General features: G+C 49.9%; 3 protein-coding genes across 5 annotated transcripts; 1 reads left to right on the forward strand and 2 right to left on the reverse strand.

Moving 5' to 3' along the window:
• Positions 1–4,132: 4,132 nt before the first annotated feature.
• Positions 4,133–7,192, reverse strand: sox19a (SRY-box transcription factor 19a). The gene is made up of 2 exons (XM_057027135.1): positions 6,254–7,192; positions 4,133–5,140 (listed from the first exon to the last, which is right to left on the reverse strand). Exons 1-2 carry the CDS (start codon positions 6,895–6,897, stop codon positions 4,882–4,884), a joined length of 903 nt encoding a protein of 300 aa, XP_056883115.1. The 5' UTR covers positions 6,898–7,192; the 3' UTR covers positions 4,133–4,881.
• Positions 7,193–8,816: 1,624 nt separating this feature from the next.
• Positions 8,817–18,567, forward strand: rap1gds1 (RAP1, GTP-GDP dissociation stimulator 1). 2 transcript variants are annotated; one of them, XM_057027133.1, is made up of 15 exons: positions 8,817–9,190; positions 9,896–10,003; positions 10,158–10,280; positions 10,561–10,686; positions 12,185–12,331; positions 14,187–14,315; positions 14,427–14,552; positions 14,790–14,933; positions 15,044–15,175; positions 15,275–15,409; positions 15,800–15,925; positions 16,003–16,142; positions 16,223–16,349; positions 16,448–16,576; positions 16,666–18,567. In XM_057027133.1, exons 1-15 carry the CDS (start codon positions 9,187–9,189, stop codon positions 16,791–16,793), a joined length of 1,824 nt encoding a protein of 607 aa, XP_056883113.1. In that variant the 5' UTR covers positions 8,817–9,186; the 3' UTR covers positions 16,794–18,567. The 2 variants fall into 2 exon arrangements, with proteins under 2 accessions (XP_056883113.1, XP_056883114.1); XM_057027134.1 differs by lacking the exon at positions 12,185–12,331.
• A 773-nt stretch (positions 18,568–19,340) lies between these two features.
• Positions 19,341–22,874, reverse strand: tspan5a (tetraspanin 5a). 2 transcript variants are annotated; one of them, XM_057026751.1, is made up of 10 exons: positions 22,542–22,872; positions 22,063–22,113; positions 21,650–21,796; positions 21,397–21,567; positions 21,094–21,219; positions 20,842–20,889; positions 20,642–20,758; positions 20,505–20,566; positions 20,384–20,424; positions 19,341–20,299 (listed from the first exon to the last, which is right to left on the reverse strand). In XM_057026751.1, the coding sequence occupies exons 1-9, from the start codon at positions 22,620–22,622 to the stop codon at positions 20,412–20,414; spliced, it is 816 nt and encodes a 271-aa protein (XP_056882731.1). In that variant the 5' UTR covers positions 22,623–22,872; the 3' UTR covers positions 19,341–20,299; positions 20,384–20,411. The 2 variants fall into 2 exon arrangements, with proteins under 2 accessions (XP_056882731.1, XP_056882730.1); XM_057026750.1 differs by lacking the exons at positions 19,341–20,299; positions 20,384–20,424 and having other exon boundaries at positions 20,501–20,758; positions 22,542–22,874.
• Between the last annotated feature and the right edge of the window lie 120 nt (positions 22,875–22,994).

A 22,994-nucleotide genomic window follows, 5' to 3' on the forward strand; every position in this document is an offset into this window, starting at 1 on the left:
GACAGCTGGAGGGGAGTAGTGACGGACAGAAAAAAACTATTTATAATCCCCTGGAACTGTAAAATAACAGTTTAAATGAAGAAGTCGGCGCATTGTGCACAGTTCTCTTTTTCCAGGGTGTTTTCTGTGAGTAGCTGGAGTGGCTTTTAGTGTCATTGGGTTTGCAGCTGCTTGCAGAACAGCGTTTGTCCACAGATGATCTTATCCCGTGTCCAGGGCGGGGTGTGTACGCTGGTCCCTGTAAGTCACGTGAGTCTGGCTTTTGTGTTGGACTTGTCTGAGAGACGTGTGATTTCATCATGTAGCACAATAATCATTCATGTCCACAGCTGGAGCCCCACAGTCCAGCTGTGCTATTACACAGTGAAGATGTTGGCGGATAAAGAGGCAGACGTCCCAGCTGAGGGAGGGAACCTCACAGTGACCTCTGGGACCCGCTCAGCGTCCATTCTGGGGGAAGCAGCTGCAGCTGGGAGGCTCGGACCGGAGCAGAGTGCAGGAGGAACCTCCACATGTGGGGATGGATGGGATTTGTCCACAGCTCTGTGGTGGTACTGGAACGTGCCCTCGCCATTGTTCTGCGGGTTCCTGCTGTTCCTGGACATTTCTGAGGTGGCGAAACGTTTCACATGGGTGATGTCATCACTATACATTCTACTTCCTGTTTTGTTTTTTGTTTTCTCCTGTTTGGGGCTTTTAAAACATTCACAGTTGTGGCTTTAATGTGGTGCAAAGGGCAGTTTTTAAAAAAATGTGCTGGACAGATGAAAGCCAGACAGATGGAGCACAGAGCAGGTGAGGATGGATCTAAAATGCTGAGAAGACTGCAGGTCTTCAATCAGCCAGGGAGGTATCTCTGCTCCAGACAGGTGTGATGACCAGTTTGAGCTCCAGTTTGGGCTCCAGTTTGGGGTCCACCCCAAGGTTCCTTCCTGTACTGGTCTTGTTGTGGATTCATGCTGAAGTTTCCTGCATTACAGTTGATGATCTGAGGGCAAAGATCAAACACTTGACCAGCTTCTGAGCTGATTGAGCCTCTGAGAGAGCGTTCTCATACTGGAGCTGTCTCCCAGCAGCGCCCAGTGTGACCTGTATAAATATAACCCAGCTCAGGGAAACAGCTGCAGGCTGTCCGTCACACTGCCACAGAATCAGAGACCCGAGCGCGGTAAGAAGGTCACATTATCTGTGCAAGTGTGATGCAACCCTCCACAACCACACAAACCATCTCTACCGGTCCAGCACGTCTCTAGGACGAGGCTCGTAAACCAGCATCTGCTTAAGATTTCAGACCTATTCAACTGCTCCTCTGACAGTGGCTGTTGGTTCCATCCCTTGTTCTTGCAGAAGCTTAATGAAACCGCATCAGGAGGCCTCTGAGAAATTGTATATCTTTTATAAATGAAGCTGGATTGAATGTGGTCGGGAAAAATAAGTAGATGACATTCTATCTGAACTTGAAAACGCCCAGTGGAAAGGCCCCATTCAGTGGGGCAAGAAATGACTTGCAATATTTATTAGTCATATCTGGAAACAAACAGAAAAAATAGTTCTGAAAAAATCAGGTAAATTTTCATTCAGGTTTTATCTTTTATTTGGAGACAATTCTGTCTGTTTTCACGTTTTTTGTAGAAAATAGTTGTGACATTCTTGTTGTTCACGGGAGTGTTCGTGTGTTTTCTTCAGTAATCAAACATCGCCCTCTAGTGGACACACAGGGAGGTCCAACCCGTCTCTGGGGAGGCACAAATGTGAAGGTTTATTGACTGTTCTGGGTCTGGCGTCGCCCTATAGCGCCCCCTTGAGGTCAGTGGTCGTAGTAGCCTCTGATTCACCTTGGTGGTGCGCAACTGGTGCCAAACCAGCCTGCTCCCATTCAGTAACCCCCCAGCTGTGGAACAAGATCTAAAATCAAACAGTGAGGTGTATCATATGACTTCTGTATGTGTGTATGTGATGGGGGGTTCCCGGGCCATTTACAGGGGCACTCTGCTGCCTTACAGTCATAATGGAGTAATAAAAGCACAGGGAATAAAATAATGGTGGTTCAGCTGGGGGGGAGAAAGTTTTTATGTTTTTTTAAGACCCTTTAGACTGTAAGTATGATGTGAAAGCCTTTAAATGCTGCGTGAGGGTGGTTGAGGGTTCAGTGGTGGGTCTCCTGGGGTCTGCCTCTGTTGTCTCTGACCTCTGACCTCTCTCAGCCACTGATCTTTGCCATCAGAACTTTTGGAATATTTCTCTGGTGCTGGCAATAATCTGAACGGTGGGTCTGAAGCTGATCCTGGATCAGAGATACAGGAAAACTCCCTGAGTCCATCCCCACTCAGATAGAAATACTCTGCTCCCTCAAACACACCACGCTGTCCTCAGAAGTTGGGTTTTCTTAGTCTAACTTAGAAAACCCCACAATCCTCTACACAGGGGAATTTTTGGAACTAAAGCATTCTGATGTTTCTGCAGTAATAAATATAACAAATTATTAATCAAAAAAAGGACAAATGTGTGAGAGGCAGCAGAACTTTACAGGTTATCAATTAAGTAAAATTAACAAAATAAAATCCTGAGAGATGTTTAATATTCACACGTTGAAGTCCACCTTTGTTTTTAACCCCACCGACAGCCGTGTCGGTCGGAATTAAAGTGCGAACTCACTTTTTCTCCATTTAAAACTAAAACTGCAGTCGAGGTGAAGTGAAAGTGTTGTTTAATCGGACCGGTACAAATGCTTTCAAGGCAAAGCAAAGTTGTTTTCGCTGATTTTATTTTAATTTTTTTGTGTGTCAGGAATCTTCCCCCGACTCTTTCAGGCTGACCGCGGCTCTTTGTGGAGGCTCGCTCTCAGCACCGCCATGGCAACCACTTATTGAAGCCTCACTGCCCGTTGCTAAGGGATGGGATGTACTGGAGCAAAAAAATCCTGGAGACCCCTCTCTATCAGTTCCTCTCCCAGTCCCAACCCACCCAGGACGGTTGTCTGAACAACCCAAATGTATGCATGGACTCTGCTTCTTCTGCAGCTCGCTCTCTGCTTCCACCAGCTCCACCACTGACACCAGCAGCACCGCAGCTGGTTTAAACTGGACCCGTTCTGCTTTCGCTGTTTCCAGCGGAGCCGTTTGGAGAAGATGGGATCTTCTGCTCCCACTGGATCCCCGTGAGGAAAGGCCACCAGATCCAACTGGAGCTGGGACACTTCCGAGCCCGCTCCTGTCCCTTTCTTCCTTTTATTGATTGATTGATCCTGCCATCCCCCTCCCCCACAACCCCCCCCCCCCCCTTCTCAGTATCGGATTAGCCGATGCGAGGTTCTCCGCCATTTACATGAGAAAGGCAGCGGTTTGTGAAAGGGTTAAGCCTGACGAGCAAGTCCCCGAAAACAGGCCTAATTTTCTGCCCAGTGGGGGGGTGGGGAGAGCGGGGAGCGGGAACAAAGACGCCCAGGGGAGGAGCAGAGACTCCAACTTTACTAGATGCACCTGCAGCCTGAAAAGAGTCGCACAAAGCACCTCCGACACGGCCAATTACAAATGGGTCATCAACCCACTTTCTCTGTGTGGGGGAGGGGAGGGGGCTGGAAACCACCATGGGTGGGGAAAGTGAATTTTAAAGAGGGTAAAACCTAAATAATCAAACCTTAAATCATTCAACGCTTGGCTGCACCCAGCCTGCTGCCCCGTTTTCTCCCATGAGCCTCGGAGGCGTTCAGCTCTCCACCTCGGTACCACCGGAGGAGCTGCTCCGATGGGTTTCAGGGGGGCAGACATCTCCTCTGCTCTTCTTCTTTAGGGGAAATCTCCACATTCGTGTGGAGCCACTCATGGCTGAGGACTTTCTCCTCCTTTGGAGTAGCCAGCTGCGGAAGAGGAGGATAATGGGATGTCTTCATTTATTTATCCAGACTCCCCGAAAGGAGATGTTCCTCCAGATGGATCCACCATCATCACCACCAAACACCCTCTAGTTCTTGCTTTTCTACTGCTGAATCATCTGGTTCAGGGTTCCTCTGTTGCTGCTTCACTCCACATCTGTCTCGAACACTGAAGGAAACCATTAAAAGCAGCAGCAGGAGGGTGAGAGGTTGGCTCCACCGTGGAGATACATGACCAGAACTGGAATGAGGAGAAACAAGTGGAGGGTCTCTAATGCTTTAATAAGAAAGTACATTGAAGTATTTACAACATTTCCTGCTAGTAAGAACAAATCATCATTCCATGAACACACTAAGACTCTACCATCAGAAAAACACCTGGAATATTTACACATGAGAAAAGCAGGAGAACGACTCCTGAACCAGTCCCACACTGGGTTTGGATTGTTCTGGTTCTTCGTGAACCTAAAGGAATTCAGGCTAAAGCTGACAGTTTAATGAAAGGAGGAGAGGACTTGTTAATCGGGCGTACAGTTAACAGATCATGTGTGGACCAGCCTGGTGGAGGTGTTTCCACAGCTGGCTAATGGGATTCTGGGGCTGATGTTCCAGCAGGAGGCGCCATCCAACATGTGATCAGGGAAAACACAGAAACAGTAGAACACAACAAAAGCTGACGGGTCATTGACGTGTGCTTCTCCTCAGTGAGATGTTCACACCGTTCTTCAGCCTATTCGTCATCAGCTCCTGAGATTTCCAGCGGGTCGTCTGCCGGTCCCGGAGGAGGTGGATCATCCGCCGGCCCGGTCTGGTTCTGTGGAGGTGAACCCAGAACTCTAACAGGACGGGAACCCCACAGAGCCTTCAGGTGGAGTCTGAGTTCCTCGGGGTGGATGAAGAGGAACGAGACCTTCTGAAAACAGTCCTAGACACAGAAAAGTTCGAGAGCTTGACGGAACCGACTCCTGGCGTGTTCCCCGTCCTCCCGGTTGACTGACCAGACGCCAGTTCTACATGTGAGTGAGAGGGACGGTGCCCAGGTAGTGCTGCTGGACGCTGGTGTAGCCCCTCTGGGCCGCCGCGGGGTCGGCGGCCTCCCCTCCAGGTCCTGGGATGTACATGCTGATCATGTCCCTGAGGTCACCCTGCAGAGGCCCACGGTGGTGGTTCAGGGTGCCTGTGGGGGGAGACTGGGATACTGGTTCCGCTTTCACCATGGACATGGTGACAGGGGGGGGCTGCTGAGGGCTGCTGCCGTACGACATGGGGCTGCGGATGAAAGAGAAAAGACCAGGATCAGAGATCACCTCAGATCAATTACTCACCCAAACCCAACAGAGAGCTCCTCTAGGGTTCCCAGGAGCTTCTGGGATCTCCAGGTTCTCTGGGATCTCTGCTGGCTGAACGTTCTCTGTCAGAACCGTGGCATGTTTTTCCCAGGTTAACTGCGCTAACAATGGAAACTTTTATTTCACAAACAGAGAAATAAGGTTAACGATCATCTGGGAATATCTCCTCACAGCTGGAATCTTTATGCTCATGTTGCCAGATTTATGGAGCAGTTGGATGGAGAAGCTGCAGCTCAATGGACTTATTGAGCTGGCTGACCCGGTTCTGAGTCAGAGGGACTGAGGTTCCAACGTGTTCACCAGTTCTACCAGGCAGAAGGTTGTTTAAATGAGGCTGGTTTGTGTTGGCGAGGAGCTACAGCGAGAACGACCTCAGCTGAGGAACGCGCCTGAGTCAAGCTGCAGCATTTTAATTACAGGCATTTCATCAAAGTTTGAATTCTCTTGTGTGTTGAAGACTTTTGCACTTTCGGCCGCACCATCGGGTTCTTGCCAGATTCAAAAAATTAGAATAGTTAAAGCTTTATAATGTCCAGACGTTTGGACAAAGTGCTGATCAAATCAGGCGCATAGCAACAGATACATTTAAAAAACCAAATCATTTCAATTTCTCGTTACTATTTCCAGGTTTTTCTTGGATTTTACGAACGCCTCCACCTGCACTGGTGTAACGCAGACATGCGAACGCTGCACAAGTGGATTTAAAAAACAACTTTTCGTCTGGAGTTTGCTTTAAAATCAACCCTGAAACTGAGCCAGATGAAACAAACCCCTAAAACTGACTCCAGACCAGCCTCGATCCTCATCAGGTGGCGCATCAAACGCATAAAGCTGGTCTGAGAGCAGCTGGTCACCTGTTGCTGAGTTATGGACTCTCTTAACTCTCCCTTAAACAGTTGGGGAAACTCCATTTTTCCACAGCTACACTTTTAGAAGCAGCGTCATTGAAACGCTTTTGGATCCAGTTTTGAGTCCTGCTCGGGGTTCTCCTGGCTACCACCTGTGTCCGGAGCTCTGTGGTCCTGCGGCTCACCTGTAGGAGTTGGCTCCGTTCATGTAGGGCTGAGCTGCACTCATCTTGCTCGGGTACTGGAGGGGTGACAGGTCGTACCGGTGCAGCTGCTGGCTGTACCCCAGTGTGTCGCCTTGCATGCCGGGATACCCCCCGCTGGGGCTCCAGCCGTAACTCTCCATCCTCGGGCTCCCGCTCTGGCCCTGCGCTACCGCCAGCAAGTTCCCGGTGGACAGGGGGTATTTGGCCACCTGGGGGTCCTTTTTGAGCAGGGGCTTGGTCTTGCGGCGGGGCTTGTATTTGTAGTCGGGGTACTCCTTCATGTGCACCGCCCGGAGGCGCTTTGCCTCGTCGATGAAGGGCCGCTTCTCCGCGTCGTTCAGTAGTTTCCACTCGGCTCCCAGGCGCTTGCTGATCTCCGAGTTGTGCATTTTGGGGTTCTCCTGGGCCATCTTACGCCGCTGGCCCCTGGACCACACCATGAACGCGTTCATGGGTCGCTTGACTTTATCCATGGGGTCGCCCTGCGCGTACGCGCCTTTGGGGCTCGGCAGAGAGCCGCCGCCGTTATCCACGCTCCCGGTCACCACCGGGGACATTCGGTGAGGGGTCTGAGGAGGGGGCTGGCCGCTCGGCTTCATCTCGTGTTCCATCATGCTGTACATGTTGGCCAGATGCGCAGTTTGGAGTGAAAGAAGAAGCGCGCACCGTCCCGTTAGTGACTTCAGCGGATCGGTTACTCAGCGCGTAAAACACACTCACACACGCACACACACACACACACAAACACACGCTCGTCCCCTGATGTCGGTAATGATAAATCTGAAGGTAGCCGTCGTTACAATCCTCCAATTTCAAGCGACAGTTCCCGTCTTGGTGCGTGTGAAGCAGCCCTGGAAGTGATGGAGCTCCAGGTCAAACATTGAGCTGGTGTGTCTGCTCACTCCCAAACTTCTATTCTGCTATTCAGCCATTCAGCTCCGGCTGGACCAATGGCAGAGCCACAAGCTTCTGTCTGTGCACGGCCATTTGCAACTGAATGGGAACCGACGGTGCGTGAGACACTTGTTGATGAGGGAGATGGAGAAAGGGATTTCCGGAAGTCCCCAGAACGAAGTTTGGGGGGTTTGATTTAGGGAAAAGCATCGCTCTATTTTTAATTCTTCTTATCCGATCATCACACTTATTTAACACAAACTTTCGGTCATCGGGAGGAGGCAGAAATGAGTGAGACACCAGAGCCACCGTGACACAACAGCCATTAGTCTTTATCCAGAAGCCCGCACGACTGCCCATCCCCACCCACCCATTCACCCCCCTCTCCGTCTTCTCTACAGCTCACGATTTTGCTGCCAGCGAGGTAACTTTCTATTGTCTAAGGGAGCAGCGATTCTCTTTTATTACATTTTCGTTTGTGTGATAGGCAGCAGTTGCAGTGACGTCAGCGCAGCAACGGTACAGATAAACATGGAAAACTTGTAAACTAACGCGTCACAGGATGTGGAAAAGGAGAAGAATAAAGCCAACGCTTCCAGTGAAGATTCATAAGGAAACTGTTCCCTATGGAGCGGAGCCACAACCGGTTATGAGCAACCTCGCCATCATTTATTATTGATTGTGGTTGTTATAAACAACTGATGATAATAATCACATTTCCTACAGTCCAACTCTTTCTTTCTTCTCTGTTGATGAAAGAATGGTGGTAATTTTTAGGTGAATTTGGCAAACACATGCGTCTCTGGAGATCGAAGTGTGGCTGCAGCAGAACAACAACGACTTTGCTTTAACTCCATTTGAGGCCCCGGTGTGATCCGTCGGAGCCTGACCGCCTTTAGATCCTAACTTTATATCACAGCGCCCCCCGCTGGTTAGAGGGAACAGGTCCCTTTCAGTTGTGATGTGTTTGACCTCAATGCTCAGCCAGATGAAGGAAAAGGATGTTGTCTGCTGCTGCGTCATCATTACAGTGAAAACTCGCACATGCTGTATTCAACCACTTCAATAAGAGGAAGTAGACCTTTTCCTCAGTTGTCTACATTTCTAATAAAGTCACTCCCTTCCCTCATCCATCTATGTGCTTCAGGCTGTCCTCTGGGATATCAGGCAGAACTGTGTCTATAAGATGTGTCTATAAAGCTGCATCAGTTTCCCTGGTTTATCACACAGGAAGCACAGAGGTGTGTTTTTCATGCAGCAGAGTTCGGTTCCTATGTCAGTCTTCAGACAAAATTATGCTTCCCGTTAGGATTTTAGGATCTTTATTTCAGGTACTCAACACAAACATTGTAGTGGGGTGATACGAAGAAATGAAAAAAAAAACATGTCATTGTTTAGGTGGTTAAATACTTAATTGTATATCATATTATTTCCTCAATAAGAAATCCTAAAAAGAAAAATTCACAAATGAACAAATACGAATCTTTTAATTTAAAATTATGAGGTAGCAAACTTTCTTTCAAACTTCCAATCTCTTTGTGATACTTAAAATTGTAATTTAATCCAAATAATTTATACTCTGCTTGAAACCAATCTACGCTTCCGGTGTGTCGTTTATAGGCATTTTATTTTGTACACCCGCCGGAAGTGCAGCGAAAGCGCTAGCTGTTGGGACTTGACTCGGTTTCGACCTGAGCCGGAACCCGTCGTCCAGAGCAACGCCAGCCCAGCAGCTCCGCTCGGTCTGAGACGGAATGAGAGCCAGTCAGATGTGCTGAGCTGGTAGCCTCCCGGTGTTCAGGCCGCTACACGGACGGCAGTAACCCAGAGAGACCCGGAGGCGGCCCAGGCTTCATTTCCAGACAGGGTAACCGTAGCCAGCGCGCTAGCCCCCCCTCCCAGCCCGGCCGCTCCTGCAGCCGATTCGCGGAAGAAGCGTTGAAAGAAAGTGACCCCCTTCCAAAACGATCGGACCCGCAGCACACAGCAGCCTTTTATCGCAGCGACATCCGGCGGAGATGGGTAAGTAGCCCGTTAGCTAACCCTAACCCTGCGGTTGAGTTAGCTACCCGGAGCCGCTGCTTCCATTTACACCGCGGCTGCGGGTTCCAGATGGAAAACAGCTGTTTTCTGTAATCCGCGTTATAAACTCTACTGGATCTCACGGTAACGCGGAGGTAGGTTGCCTGGGGGGCGAACGCACCGAGGCGCGCGCACGCGCACGCGCTCGTCAGTTGTCGGGTGGGGTAGCTTCTGCCTCACCATCCATCCCCCCCGCCCCCCTCTCCGGAGTCGCCTTTTCCTCCCGGTCGCTCTGAATCTGTTCTCTCCGTGGTTCCTGGTGGGTTCCTGGAACCGAAGCAGCTGCCTGAAGAATGCTGTAACGGTGACACTGGTGCTGGTGGAGGGGGCACTCCTCCATCTGCACAGCTGTTATGCAACAGGATCACGGGGTGGGTGGGGGTGGGGGGGTCCTGCTGTCTGTGCCGGTGCTTTAGGTTGTGGAGGTGGAGAACAGCTGTTTTCTGAGTGGAACCTTCTAAAGGATCTGCCAGTTAAACATCTCAGTTCCTCGGGAGGCCCGATCTCCGGACAGATCCCAGCTGCTCTCTTCCGCCCCTGACCCCCGCGGTCTGATTATATTCCACTGTAATGTAGCTCGCCCGCCGTTTGACCTTTGACCTTTCTGCTCCGCCCCGTGACCTCTGACGAACGGTGTGTGTTCAGAGAACCTGAGCGAGGCCCTGGAGAAGCTGAAGCTGGCGTCCGCGGACGGAGCCGCCGCCTCGGCGGACGGCTGCCTGGACAGCCTGCTGAAGGCGCTCGGCAACAACAGTGAGTACGGCCAGAACCTCGTCCTGCCTGAGCCCCGCAGCGCTCCTCAGAGGCCAGGAACGCCTCGTCCAGGCCGCGGCGGACTGGGCAGCTCAGAGCAGACAGGAAATTCACGTCGGTACCCGTAGAGTGTGACATCATCTCTCCTGTCCAGACACCGAGACCAGTATGAAGATCCAGGAGACGGGGGTGCTTCCTCTGCTTCCCGGTCTGTTGCAGCCCCAGTCCAGCTGCTCCACCAGGGTGGCCAACATCATCGCCGAGGTGGCCAAAAACGGTACGTCGGGATCTTCCACCTCCTCCCACGGGTCTGTGTTCTCGTGAAGGAACCCGTCTCTCCTCAGTGGTTGAGCCGGTGTAGCTGCGTGAAGGTCTGGTAACCAGCTGTGTGAAGGTCTGGTAACCAGCTGTGTGAAGGTCTGGTAACCAGCTGTGTGAAGGTCTGGTAACCAGGGGCAGAGGCTCCATCTCTGACAGCCTCCCAACGCTCGAGCTGCACCCGCCTGGTTTGGTTTTATCCCGGTTTGAGACGTGGATGCGTCTGTTCTCTCTGGCAGAGTTCATGCGGAGCCCCTGCGTGGAGGCCGGCCTCATCCCTCCTCTCATCCAGCTGCTCAGCTCCACGGACCAGGAGATCCTTCTGCAGACGGGCCGAGCTTTGGGCAACATCTGCTACGACAGCCGTAAGTACCAGCGCGGAGCTCCAGGAGCCCTCCCCCATCCATCAGGGTTCCAGACACCGGGGCCTGACTGGTGAGGGCCACAGGTGCAGAAGCTCTGGCTTATGCTAACGCTGCTAACATCCGGCCCGTCACATCAGCCAGGCTTGTCGCAGGTCAAAGGTCGTAGGTGTAGGTCAGAACTCCAAAGAGTGTCAGGCGTTGATAACAAGGAGGATTAGGAAGAGTGGCGGGAGTTCTCTGCAGGCTCTAGCTCACTCCGGAAGCATGTTTTCAGGACTCCTTGTGGGGTGGAGGTTTGGGTTTCTGTGTGTGTTCTGGAGACTGTTCTGTTACAGAGTTCTGCTGGAGGTCGTGCCGGTTTCCCTCAGAACAGTAGAACGGTTGACATGGACGCAGGATCTGATCCTCTGGGATCTGCGCGAGTCACTGTCACAACATGCGAGACTGATCTTCTCACAGGCTTCATTACCAACGTGATGACTCAGTCTAATGGCAGCTAGCCCTGTTAGCTTTAGCCATCCAAAGCTAACAGCGACACACTGAAGCTACAGATAAAATGTCTCCGCCTATCCACGATTTATTCAGCGTTGTATCTGCAGAATATTCAGCGCGTGTGTGTCTTGGCTCAGTCTTATCGTCTCTAAATCTGCACACACAGTCAGGAGAGAGAAGAAGTGTATGTGTGTGTGTAGGAGCTGTGTGTAGCTGGGCTCCTGGACACTAGGTCTCAGAAGGCTGAGCCATTTCTTGTGTTCTGGTCCTCCAGGATTGTCCTTTCTCACAGATTCTGTCCATAGAAACTATGAATCTGGGTTCAGCTGATGGTCTGGTAATGGTTCTGTTACATGCGTGGAGCTTTTTGGCTGCAGATCAGCACCTTTCTCGCTGGTAAATGGTGGATTACTGACTCCATGTCCCAGAGTTCAGGTCTCCGGGGCCTCGGGGAGAATGGACCAGCAGATTAGCAGAGCCTCGGGGTGACACTCCCACATTAGTTCTCTGTTCTCAGCAGATTTTAGGAGGAGACCTCTGATGCTCTGCTCAGACTGTCACAGCTCCACCCTCACACACCCTCACACACCCTCACACACACATACCTGCAGAGCCGTTCCCTCCTGTCAGTCCTCGCTGCCCTGAGTGTGGGAGGAGAACAGGAGCTCCACCTGAGTGGATTCTGCAGGATTCTCGCCTGGCTTCACTTCTTTTGAGCTTCTCATTTATTCTTTTTTCATATTTACTTTGATGGTGTTGAATTTTGATTTCACTGCTCTGTTAGTTAGATTTCCAACTAACCGATAACATATGAATCCCAATCCTGACTCAGGGAACATGTCTGATGGTTCTGGATCAGGAAGGAGCCCTTTGTTCTAAGCTCTGTTGTGTTCTGTAGCTCCATGTCTCTTCCAGCCCATTTGATTTTCCTTTCTCATTTTTGCTCCTCCATCTTTCTTTCCTTGTTCTGTGGTTGATTTAATATCCTGGCCTCTTTGTTTTGCAGATGAGGGCAGGAACGCAGTTGACCTGGCAGGAGGGGCTCAGATAGTAGCTGAACACATTAAATCCCTCTCCCAAAATCCCGAGCCGGGAAATGAGAAGCTCTTGACTGTCTTTTGTGGCATGCTGATGAACTATAGCAGTGATAATGGTAATGACCATCCTTCCCTGAGAAGACCTCTTCATTGCACTCATGTTTCTGTCACCCAGAGGATTAATCGGGGCTCAGACTCTCTCAGAAGACTCTGCTTCTCTGTCTTGGGCTAACCTTGCTCCTGACTGTCCCACCTGGTCCTTCTCATCTTTGTCTCCGAGGTAATGTTCGGGCTGTAGGATGTCCCAGGAGCAGCAGCCGCTTCCTTCCTACATCCACCCCCCCGTCCTAGTAGACGTGACCCGTCTGTGGTGCTAGCATAGCCGCTGCTGCTAGGTTCACAGTTTTTTAGTTGACCTGTGTGAGCCAGTCGGAGCCGTCCCCTCTGACGATCGCCGCGGTAACCTCTGAAACACCAGACTCGCTCAGAACTCTGCTCACTCGCTGTTTCTAACAAATGGACCAATTCTTTGTCTCAGCAAGCGACAGCGCAGAGGAACCTGTAGCAACCACAACACAGCTGTGGTTGATGTACTCATACATGTTTGGGCGGTCCACCGACGTTCAGGAGATGGACGGGGTCCCATTGCTCCAGGAGTAACCTGCACGTTCAGCTTCTGGAGCTATTTTGCCCTTCACGGGGGCAACCGGAGCAACAAAGTTAAATGAATGTTGTTCCGGCTGTAGCCTGGTGCAGATAGAGGCTCTCTAAATGCGTCTGGACCGGTGGAAAACATAACTGGGTCTGAATATTGTTGTCGTGGCTCAGAGATGTATCAGTAAGGTCAACATGTTGCTGTAGTTGCTCAGTGGGTCAATATTGCTGTAGCTGCTGTGATGGATCAGAAAGGTCTACATGGTGTAGTTGCTCAGCTGTAGAGTAAAAAGGTCGGTGTTGTAGTGGCTCAGTGGGTCTGTGTGTCTCCTCTCCACAAGCCCTTCAGCTCCCCTGCTGAGAACTGTTCCCACAGCGTGATGCCACCACCATGTCTCCTGGTTGCTGTGGTGCGGTTGCCTTGACGCAGGTCCCATGTCGTGGACTACATGAAGTCTCTGTGATCAAGAATGATTCTGTGAATCAGAGGAATGAGCGAAACCCACGTTGCTGAAGCCCCTCCAGCAGCTCCTAGGGGTCCCTCTCAGGTCAGTCAGATCCTGAGTCCTGATGGAGTGGAGGGAGCTTGAAGGCTGCTCTCACAGGTGACTTCATGTAGTCCGACATTGTTAGATTAGCGAAGGTCTGTAGGTTTAAAACCCAAACTGGAACAAGATGAGTCGGACGTTTTCCGGTCGAGGCTGAGTGGAGTCAGGAAGCTGCTCTGAAAACGTCCTCCCTCTTCTGCTGTGACCTTCTGGGACTGTCCTCTGGGATTCTGAGGGATCTCCTCTGTCCTCACTTCTCTGCAGGAGCAGCTCCTGGTGCTAATGTCGCCTCTCTGAGTTTAGGGTTCACACGCACACATGTAGAACACCTCCATGTTCTCACTCGGCCTGTGACTCACTGATAATGCAGCGGAGCAGTAAATTGCAAGTTGGCTGCTGATTACATGGAATTAAAGAACATCAGAGAAGACATGGTGCCCCCCCACCCCCACATCAGACAGATTTTCCTGTGAAGCCAACTGAATATAGAACAACAGCGTTGTAGCGTCAAAGCTAACATCACATTTAAACATGCAGTGTCTGGTCTGTACTCGGGTTCACTCCCACCCACAGAAGTGTAACCCACCCCCCCTCCCAGATTCTGGCTCCGTGCATATTGGATGTTGTTTTTGAATATAAGAACAGTGGGAAACATGTTACTCATGCAGGGGATTTGGGAATGATGTCTGTTCTTCTTCAGGGCAATCCTGCCTTCTCCACCTTTAGATCTGGAGGTATAGAACCGGTCTGTGTTCTTGTTGTGTTCTAGATTCCCTCCAAGCCCAGCTGATCAATATGGACATCATTCCGACTCTGGTGAAGCTGCTGGGGATCCATTCCCACAACACGGCCCTGACGGAGATGTGTCTGATCGCCTTTGGAAATCTGGCTGAGCTCGGTGAGTACCGGACAGCGGAGGGGTGAGGGGAGAGGACCAGGAGCATTCTGGGCTGGTCCCGGACTGGCTTGTGGGGGTGGTTCTGACGTGACCTTCCTCTGGTCCTTTCAGAGTCCAGCAAAGAGCAGTTTGCCTCCACCAACATAGCAGAGGAGCTGGTGCGTCTCTTCCAGAAACAGACGGAGCACGAGAAGAAGGAAATGATCTTTGAGGTTCTGGCGCCACTGGCAGAAAACGGTGAGATCATTTTTCCTGATAAGGACCCCCCCCTCAACATCAGGTTGAGGGGGGGGTCAGAGTTTAACAGGGAGGAAGGGAATCTCCTGAAAGGCTGTGTCATGTTTGGCTAACTGCTCAGTCACTGCTCCAAACTCCTGCTGCTCACGGCCCCGCCCCCGTTTTTTGTGTGTGTGTGTGTGGTGTGTGTGTGTGTGTGTGTGTGTGTGTGTGTGTGGGCCTCTAATGGTCCTGCAGATGTGATAAAGCTGCAGCTTGTGGAGGCAGGCCTGGTGGAGTGTCTCCTGGACGTGGTGGCCAAGACCGTGGATGGAGAAAGAGAGGAAGACGTCACGCAGCTGAAGACCGCCTCTGATCTGATGGTTCTCCTGTTGCTGGGAGGTAAATACACCAGAGCTCCAGTCAAATACATTAAAGGGTTCTGTCATAAGTCCAAGTCGCATGAAGAGCCCTTGTCGGAGGCCTTCACCAGTCTCCTGATTTGTGTGCAGATGAGTCAATGCAGAAGCTGTTTGAAGGAGGAAAAGGCAGCGTTTTCCAGAGGGTCCTGTCCTGGATACCATCCCATAACCACCAGCTGCAGCTCGCCGGGGCTTTAGCTATTGCTAATTTTGCTCGCAATGGTGAGATTTGCTGAGCAGAAGAGTTCATAAATGGCTGAAGCTGAAGTGTGCAGCAGCAGCCGTCTTGAGTTTCTCTGCTGGGTTCATGTCTGCCTTCAGATGGGAACTGCATCCACATGGTGGACACCGGAATTGTGCAAAAGCTTCTGGAGCTGCTGGACCGGCACGTTGAGGAGGGCAACGTCACCGTTCAGCACGCAGCTCTGAGCGCCCTGAGGAACCTGGCCATCCCCGGTGAGCCACCACACAGCTGGAACATCTGGTTTTAATAGAACTTTTCAGTCAGGCTCCTGGTAACTGGGCTGCAGGTATCACCTCAAACTACCAGAACTAGAAGGAGCAAAGGCGAACAGGAAGTTACTCCTCCTCTGACACGTTTCTGTAAACTGCAGCACAATCTCTCCTCAGCTGGATGAGAGACCAGACTCCTCCACGAGGCCGAGTTTCCCAACATTTTCCTTGATTCATACCAGTTTTCTGTGGACTGCGATGAAACCCAGAAGACTTCTAGCCTTCCTCATCATTTAGCAACTCTCTGGAGGCCTTCAGCCAACCTCTGATGTAGCTTATGTTTCCAGTCCGGCCCAAAACCTTGATAAATATGTCCTTTTATTTCCTCTGTAGTGGTGAACAAATCCAAGATGCTGTCAGCTGGAGTAGCAGACGTGGTTCTGAAGTTCCTGCAGTCAGAGATGCCTCCTGTCCAGTTTAAGCTCCTGGGAACGTTACGAATGCTCATCGATACGCAAGGTATTCGCGTTTCTACAGTGTCTGAAACGATGAGCTGCGGGGGTCTGTAGTGATCCCACATGTTCTGTCGGGTTCAGCTGAAGCCGCAGAGCAGCTGGGAACCAACGGGAAGCTGGTGGAGAGGCTGGTGGAGTGGTGCGAGGCCAAAGATCACGCGGGAGTGATGGGGGAGTCCAACAGGCTGTTGTCGGCCCTCATTCGCCACAGCAAGTCCAAGGTGAGAGCGGGAGCCGCCGTCTCCGTGACGTCGATGCACAGGCCACTCTAACGACAGCCAATTTTCCCTGCGACATCCAGGAGGTCGTCAGGACGGTCATCCAGGGAGGAGGTGTCAAGCACCTCGTTACCATGGCAACCAGCGAACACATGATTATGCAGAACGAAGCGCTGGTGGCTTTGGGCCTGATAGCAGGGCTGGACTTGGGTGAGAACCATTTGCTGTTTTTTTGTTTTTTCCCACCCGTGTCACATGGTGAGGTCAGAGGTCACTGCCGAGGCTGTATTTGCTCGTGCTCGTTTCAGTGTCGGCCGAGAAGGACTTTGTCGGAGCCAACCTGGTGTCTGTTCTCCACAAGCTGCTCTCAGATGAGAAGAGCGCGCCGGAGATCAAGTACAACTCCATGATCCTCATCTGCGCAGTCATGGGTTCAGGTCAGTCACATGATCATTTTGCTCATTAAAACCAGGCTTTAATTGGATGTTCCATTCTGTAAACGCCCCCGCCCTGCTCTCTCCTCCAGAGCCCCTTCACAAAGAGGTCCAGAGCCTGGCCTTCATCGACGTGGTATCCAAGCTGAGGGCTCACGACAACAAAACAGTGTCGCACCAGGCGTCGCTCACAGAGCAGCGGTTGACTGCTCAGAGTTAAATGACTGTGTGACACCAGTGCCCCTCCCCCGCACCTCACCCACCCCATACACGCGGCCTGCCTGACCACCCAGTGAAAGTCCCCCCCGAGGCCCACACCCTGTCATCATGTGCCAAGGTACCACCTTACATAAACTGCCAGCCTGACGTATGTTGTGCACCCCCCCCCCCCCCCACCCCAGGGTTAGATGGATGAAACACAACTAAACATCAGACTGTTTTAATTTTGAATTGAGTCTGCCCAGTTTTTAACCTTGCGTGAGACAGCCCATCTCTTCAGGTCAGCCATAATGGGACACGCCCCTCGATCATCGTTCTCACCCTGGACCCCATCTCTGCTCGTGCACGTATCTCGTGCCACAGGCGCCCGTGTAGGAGCTCAGACACCATCAACAGTCTAAAGCAATAGATCAGACACAACTCTTTTACGACCATAGCTGTGACGCCATCTGCCAGTAAGCCACCAGTGGATCAACAATGATACCCTCTCCTGTTGTGCTTTTTATTTATTTAGCAGAAAAACCGCCATCCTCGTAACGGCCAGTCCTGTCCCAATTCTCTCTAATACAGATCAGCAAGAAACTGCATGTTTCTGTCATGTTGAAGTTGTGACAGTGTCATTGCCCCCCCCCCAACACCTTTTCTACACTCCTCTTTCGTTTGTTCAGTCGTTAGGTTTGAACATGTCTTTAGGGCAAGAGCATGGTGGAGAGTCCAGTCATGAATAAACCGATGATCCAAAGCCTGTAAGGGAGAAAATAAGCTGATCGGTTCATAAACAGTCTACAAACCAACATTACCAGTCAGTAACTGGGCAGGTGGGTGCAAAATAACCAAATTATGATTTTAGTCTTCCATTCTGATCAACACAGGAGAAAAAAAAAAAATCAAAAATCCGATCACAGAGTTGTTTGTCTTTGATCCTAAAACCAGTAACTGTTTTCTTATATTTCACAGTGGCCGAGAAGCTAAAACTAACTAATGGAGATTGCCGTTCAGTGCTTTGAGATTTGCCAAGTAATTAATTAGTCAAAGCCCGATTGGTGTAAATTCCAGAACTGGGAGTAGTTCCAGTCAGGTTCAGAGCCCTGCACCATTCCTGCCAGTTAAGTGATCCTCCATTACAATCCCTCCCAAATCCAAACCCATGGAACTGTTCATTAGCCTAAAACTTTGTGTCTGTAGCTGCTCCTGGTGGAAAGTCAAATAATAGACCAAATATCAACATGTTTCTCTGTTTCGGAGCTGCAGAATTAGTTTGGTTGACGTAGAGTAGCAGGTGAGCTGCCACCTGGTGGAGGATGCAGCGCTGCGTTTATCATGGGAAAAATGACAATCTGAGCAAGGACCTGAAGTATGACCATGGTCGGTACTGTAAAAACACAGCTGAAGGACGTGTTTCTGTGGAAGAATCAGCAGATGGCGCTGTTTTTCCAGCATGAAACAAGTGTGGAAAGTTTGTGTTTGTGCTGTGAGGCAGCATCAGGGACAAGTCTTTTAGGGATGGCTGATGTGCATGTGCACCACGGAGCACGCTGACAGATGGTTGGTCACCAGACCTGCCAACACAGTCTGGGCTTTTTTTAATAGGATCAAAGGTATGAATGGTTATTTATCAGATTTTTTGCTCTAAACTTACATGCTAGTGAAGATATACTGTATCCATAGTAACTGCGTAAAATATGCGTATAACATAAATGTTTGTTGTAAATGTCATGACTTGTACATTTGGCGGATTGTATCTGAGCAGATCATTAAAAGATGATAGCTGGTGATGGCTGCTGTCTTCATTTTAAAACAATTATTCAAATGATTAAAAACATAGCCCTACCCGGGTAAATGCCATAATAAAACCTTTAGCTTGTTTACGCATGTTATATTTTATATACCAAACCCATGTTTCCTCTGTTCTAAATTCTATTTAATTGTTACGGATTATGACATGTTACATTTCCAGAACAGGAGGGTTCATGTGGTTTATGTTGGGGATATTTACACGACACAGTCATTTTAAACGATAAAACAAGACATAATATGGTTTCCTTGGATTTCACCAGCATAAAATCTTCTGCCCTATAGGGGGCGCAAGTCGACCGTAAATATAATCCGTGAAGAAGTAGCAGGTGCCGTAAACCGTGAGATTCCGTCGTTACCATTAATGAATGACGGGTTATAAAATAGCCCGCGTATGTTGTCAGTCTAATGCCTTTGTTACTGTAGTAGATATTCATCAATAGAGATTCATAGATAATTTATTCCTAACGTCTGTGTTTTATGTTAGAATTTGTAAATACCAGTCAACTCCGCTCTGCTCGGTCCTCATATACGCTAATGCCGCATCATTGATTTACATACGGCCTAAACATGTTTAATGCTTACGTGATTAATTATTGATCTACTCATTTTCAATTAATTAGGGGTGGATAAATTGTCTTAAGTTTTGTTCTAGACAAGCACAGCATGTTCACATGATTCAATTCATTCCTGTTATCTGGGTTTTAAACCAACAGCTGAGATGGGAGGAGAAAGATGAGAAACCACACAAACGTCACCTCATGTCGGCTTTATTCATTCATTTTACTTAATATTAAAACAAGTCCAATTTTACTGGAACGTGACAGATGAAATTAGGAGGTAGTTACATGACAATGTTGGTGGGTGTAGCGTGACCATCTAAACAATCCTCACGAGTGATTGGTTGGTGATGAGTGACAGGCTTCCACATCAGGACTGTAGAACAGTTCTTCCTTCATAGAACATAAAGTTCACGGAGATCAGGGTCATCCGATGGTCTTTTAACTCCAGGATTCAACCCTTGTACGATAAACATTTATCAAAATCAGTGCTGGTTGCGTCATCCTTTAAGGATCTACAGCATCAAAATAACTTTAAATTATACACGTGGCCCCACAGAGCAAGTTTGCTTCTCAGAGCGTTGGCTCCGATGCTCCAGATCACAACATCTGGATGGACAGATGACTGTGGGCAACATCATCTTTACCGTTTCCTCATAATAAGAGATTATCCAGTTTTATTCTTTTGACCTACTCACTGACGTTCGCCCATAAATGTTCTTTAGGGAGCAGAAACGCATTAAAATAAGCATATATGGCTAAACATCTGTTTTTAATTCATAAGTTAGAACCAACTTTAGTGTCAGCCTGGATGAGGGCAACATGATGTGGAAATTGAGATATTAAAGGTCTTTTACATGATGGATGGAGCAACTGCTGAATGGCGTTTCCACATGAAAAATACATATCTAATATCAAAACCATGTATCAAAACTCCTACTTTCTACGCTATCAAAACTGGCTTACTGTGACAGTCTGAACGTAGTGCAAGTTTTACTACTCTTCAACAGGAATCTCTTCACAGTAGTCACACACACAGTGTTATGTACAGTGTTTACATGTTAGTGCCTTAAAGGAAAGGTGCTGGTTGAGTGATCTTGTGGTGCAGGTCACCAGTGAAGTGCTCTGATGGCTGCCCGTGGTGCGCTCAGACCTGACGAAACAAGACCAAATGCTTTCCGTCATGTGGCTACAAAGGAAACAATGTGCTGCAAACAGTTACATTCAGCTGCTTTACCTGTTAAAATGGAAATACTGCAACAGGTTTAGGTGAAGAAGCTGGAAAAGAGGAGTCAGATTGAGAAACAGGAAACTGGCTGGGGAATGAAATGATTCTGGTTCATCAGTCATGTCCTCACCAGCTCGCCTGCACGGCCTCGATGTCGCTCACTAAGTTCTGCGCCAGACAAATCCCAAAAATCTGCAGACGAGAGCAAAGAGGAGCCAACGTTAGAGGAGGGACCTGGACCGCTGCCTTTAGGCTCTGACACAGTACCTGCAGCAGCGCCACTCCGATGAAGATGCCAGCCACCAGGGTCAGGTTGTCCTGCAGCCACTTCTCAAACTGCGGCACGCAGCCCTTCACGTTGATGGAGTCCTTCTGCTCGGAGTCCTGAGGGGAGGCGTTTAAGTGACTTAGCTATTCACAGTTTAAACTCAGTCTCCTTTAATATTGATTTCAGAGGAAGAACTCACTGGTTTAGCACGAACATCATATCCACACTGTGTGTTGATCACATCCTCCTGCAGACAGAACGAGAGCAGCTCTTAGAGTTACACACAGGAGGAAGTGTACAGATCATAGAGGGAGCTAACTGAAGCTAACTGGGGAAGAGCGTCTAGACAGGTTCACAGTTTTAACGTGGTGTTAGCCACTAGCACGTGAGCATCCTGACGCTGAAGCCCCAGGTGCAGCTCGAGCTGAAGGAAAGAATGTTGGACTCGTACAGCTGGGTCCTTGGTGCAGCAGGAGAATGGAACGCCACATTTCTCCCGGCTGGGATTCCCATCGGTGCAGTTAAAATAGATGTTCAGGTTCCAGTCGTCTGCTCCAAACGCTCCACAACATTCCCACTGCAATCAGGTAGAGCGGAGACAGGATAAATAGGCTTCCACTGGGATCTCTGGTCAGTTCCAAAAACCAAAAACATTCTTTAGCCCAGAGAAGCCTGACTCATCCAGAGGTGAGCGGGAATGACGGAGGCCTTTAGGTAAACTGGGGAACATCTGTGCTTCCTGTTTCCCACTCACGTATTCTTGAGTGAAGTCGATGAGGTTCTGCAGATCAATGTCGTCCCGGTACGCGCGGATGTTGTTGTTGATGAACAGGTTGAGCTGGTCCTTGATCCAGTCCTTAAAGACAAAGGCCAGCACGCCTGTGGTCAGCTCCAGGAAGAAGATGATCCCCAGGAACACAGAAAACTGCAGCAGCAGAGCAGACAACAGCGATGAGCTCCGCAGGCGACAGCAGAGCCAACATGCCAGGAATCATCCTGCCACATACAAACTTGAGCAGGAACGTGTTTTCACGCAGCGCCCCGATGCATCCTGCGAAGCCCAGGATGAACATGACCCCTCCGACCACCATAAAGAGCCAGACTGGGTCCAAACCGCCCAGGTCCGTGATGGACGAGATGTTGGACAGGACTCCCTGAGTGAGGAGACGTAGAAGGTCACCCACACGCCTCTGATCCAAGGTCAGCCCAGATCAATATTCATTTTATGTAGCGAAGCAAATAACCTCATTGTTTAGAATCCATGCAGACCCAATAGCGTACGTCTTAGATGTGGAACATCATGAATTTGACTGTTACAGTGTCGTAGCAACAGACCGACGAGGCTCCTTTATAGCTCAATAGCTGATACTGATAGCTCTGTGGATATTACACGATAACAACATGGTTATAGCCCCCTTACCTTCTCACTCCAGGCCCACAGACCGATTCCAACGAGGGCCATGCCCAGGAGCTGCAAAAATACACACATATAATCCACATTACGTCCAATTAATCTGGATTACAGTCAGATTTGAATACAGCGGAGGCGTACATTTAAATTTTAGATTTTTACAGTACATCATGTACTCATGTCAAACATATGGCATCATGTCGGCCGTTCTCCTGTATGTGTGTGTGTGTGTGTGTGTGTGTGTGTGTGTGTGTGAGGCGCATTTCAGCTGTCATTAGTGGACACAAAAAGCCGATTATCCGACTGGTCCCAGTGAGTGGCAGCTGTTCTATCTGACAAACAGACCCAGAACCGTTGCCGGGCTCGGACCCAGAAGCAGGTAACGGGACCGCGGGGATGCTGGCGGGACCCGGGCCTCCCTCCTCATTGTCTGACCGAGGCGCAGACAATGCCGCCTGGCATCGGAACAGTAACAGAGATGCGCTCACCCAGAACAGGATGTTGAATCCGAAGATGAAGTATTTGATGCAGCAGCTGACTTCGTGGCCTTTGTAATGGTTCCCCGACATGTTTGAGCATCATCGGCGTCTCGGAGCTGAACGGAAATGCGCGGCCCGCTTCGCGGCCTGTTTTAACGCCCTCTGTCGCAGCCTGCTTCACGGCCTGCGTCGGGATGAGCCAGCATCTGCGTTCCGGGGAGCCATTACAACGCAGCTGCCTTCAGCGGGGAGAACAGCTTCGGTCCAGCCGCAGACGGCGGCGGTGGTCGGGATAACACCGCGGAGTGATCCGCTCTATTATTGGTAAATGACATGTAGGGAAGGCGGGGCTTCTGCTGAGGCTGCTCCGCGGTGATTGGACAGAACAAGTAGAAAGACGTAGAATGCAGCCAATCACAGTGGAGCCTTGACGGGAATTTATTGTTTCGGAATGACGTCATT

Source organism: Takifugu flavidus, chromosome 3 (assembly GCF_003711565.1).
Source record: "Takifugu flavidus isolate HTHZ2018 chromosome 3, ASM371156v2, whole genome shotgun sequence".
NCBI lineage: Eukaryota > Metazoa > Chordata > Actinopteri > Tetraodontiformes > Tetraodontidae > Takifugu > Takifugu flavidus.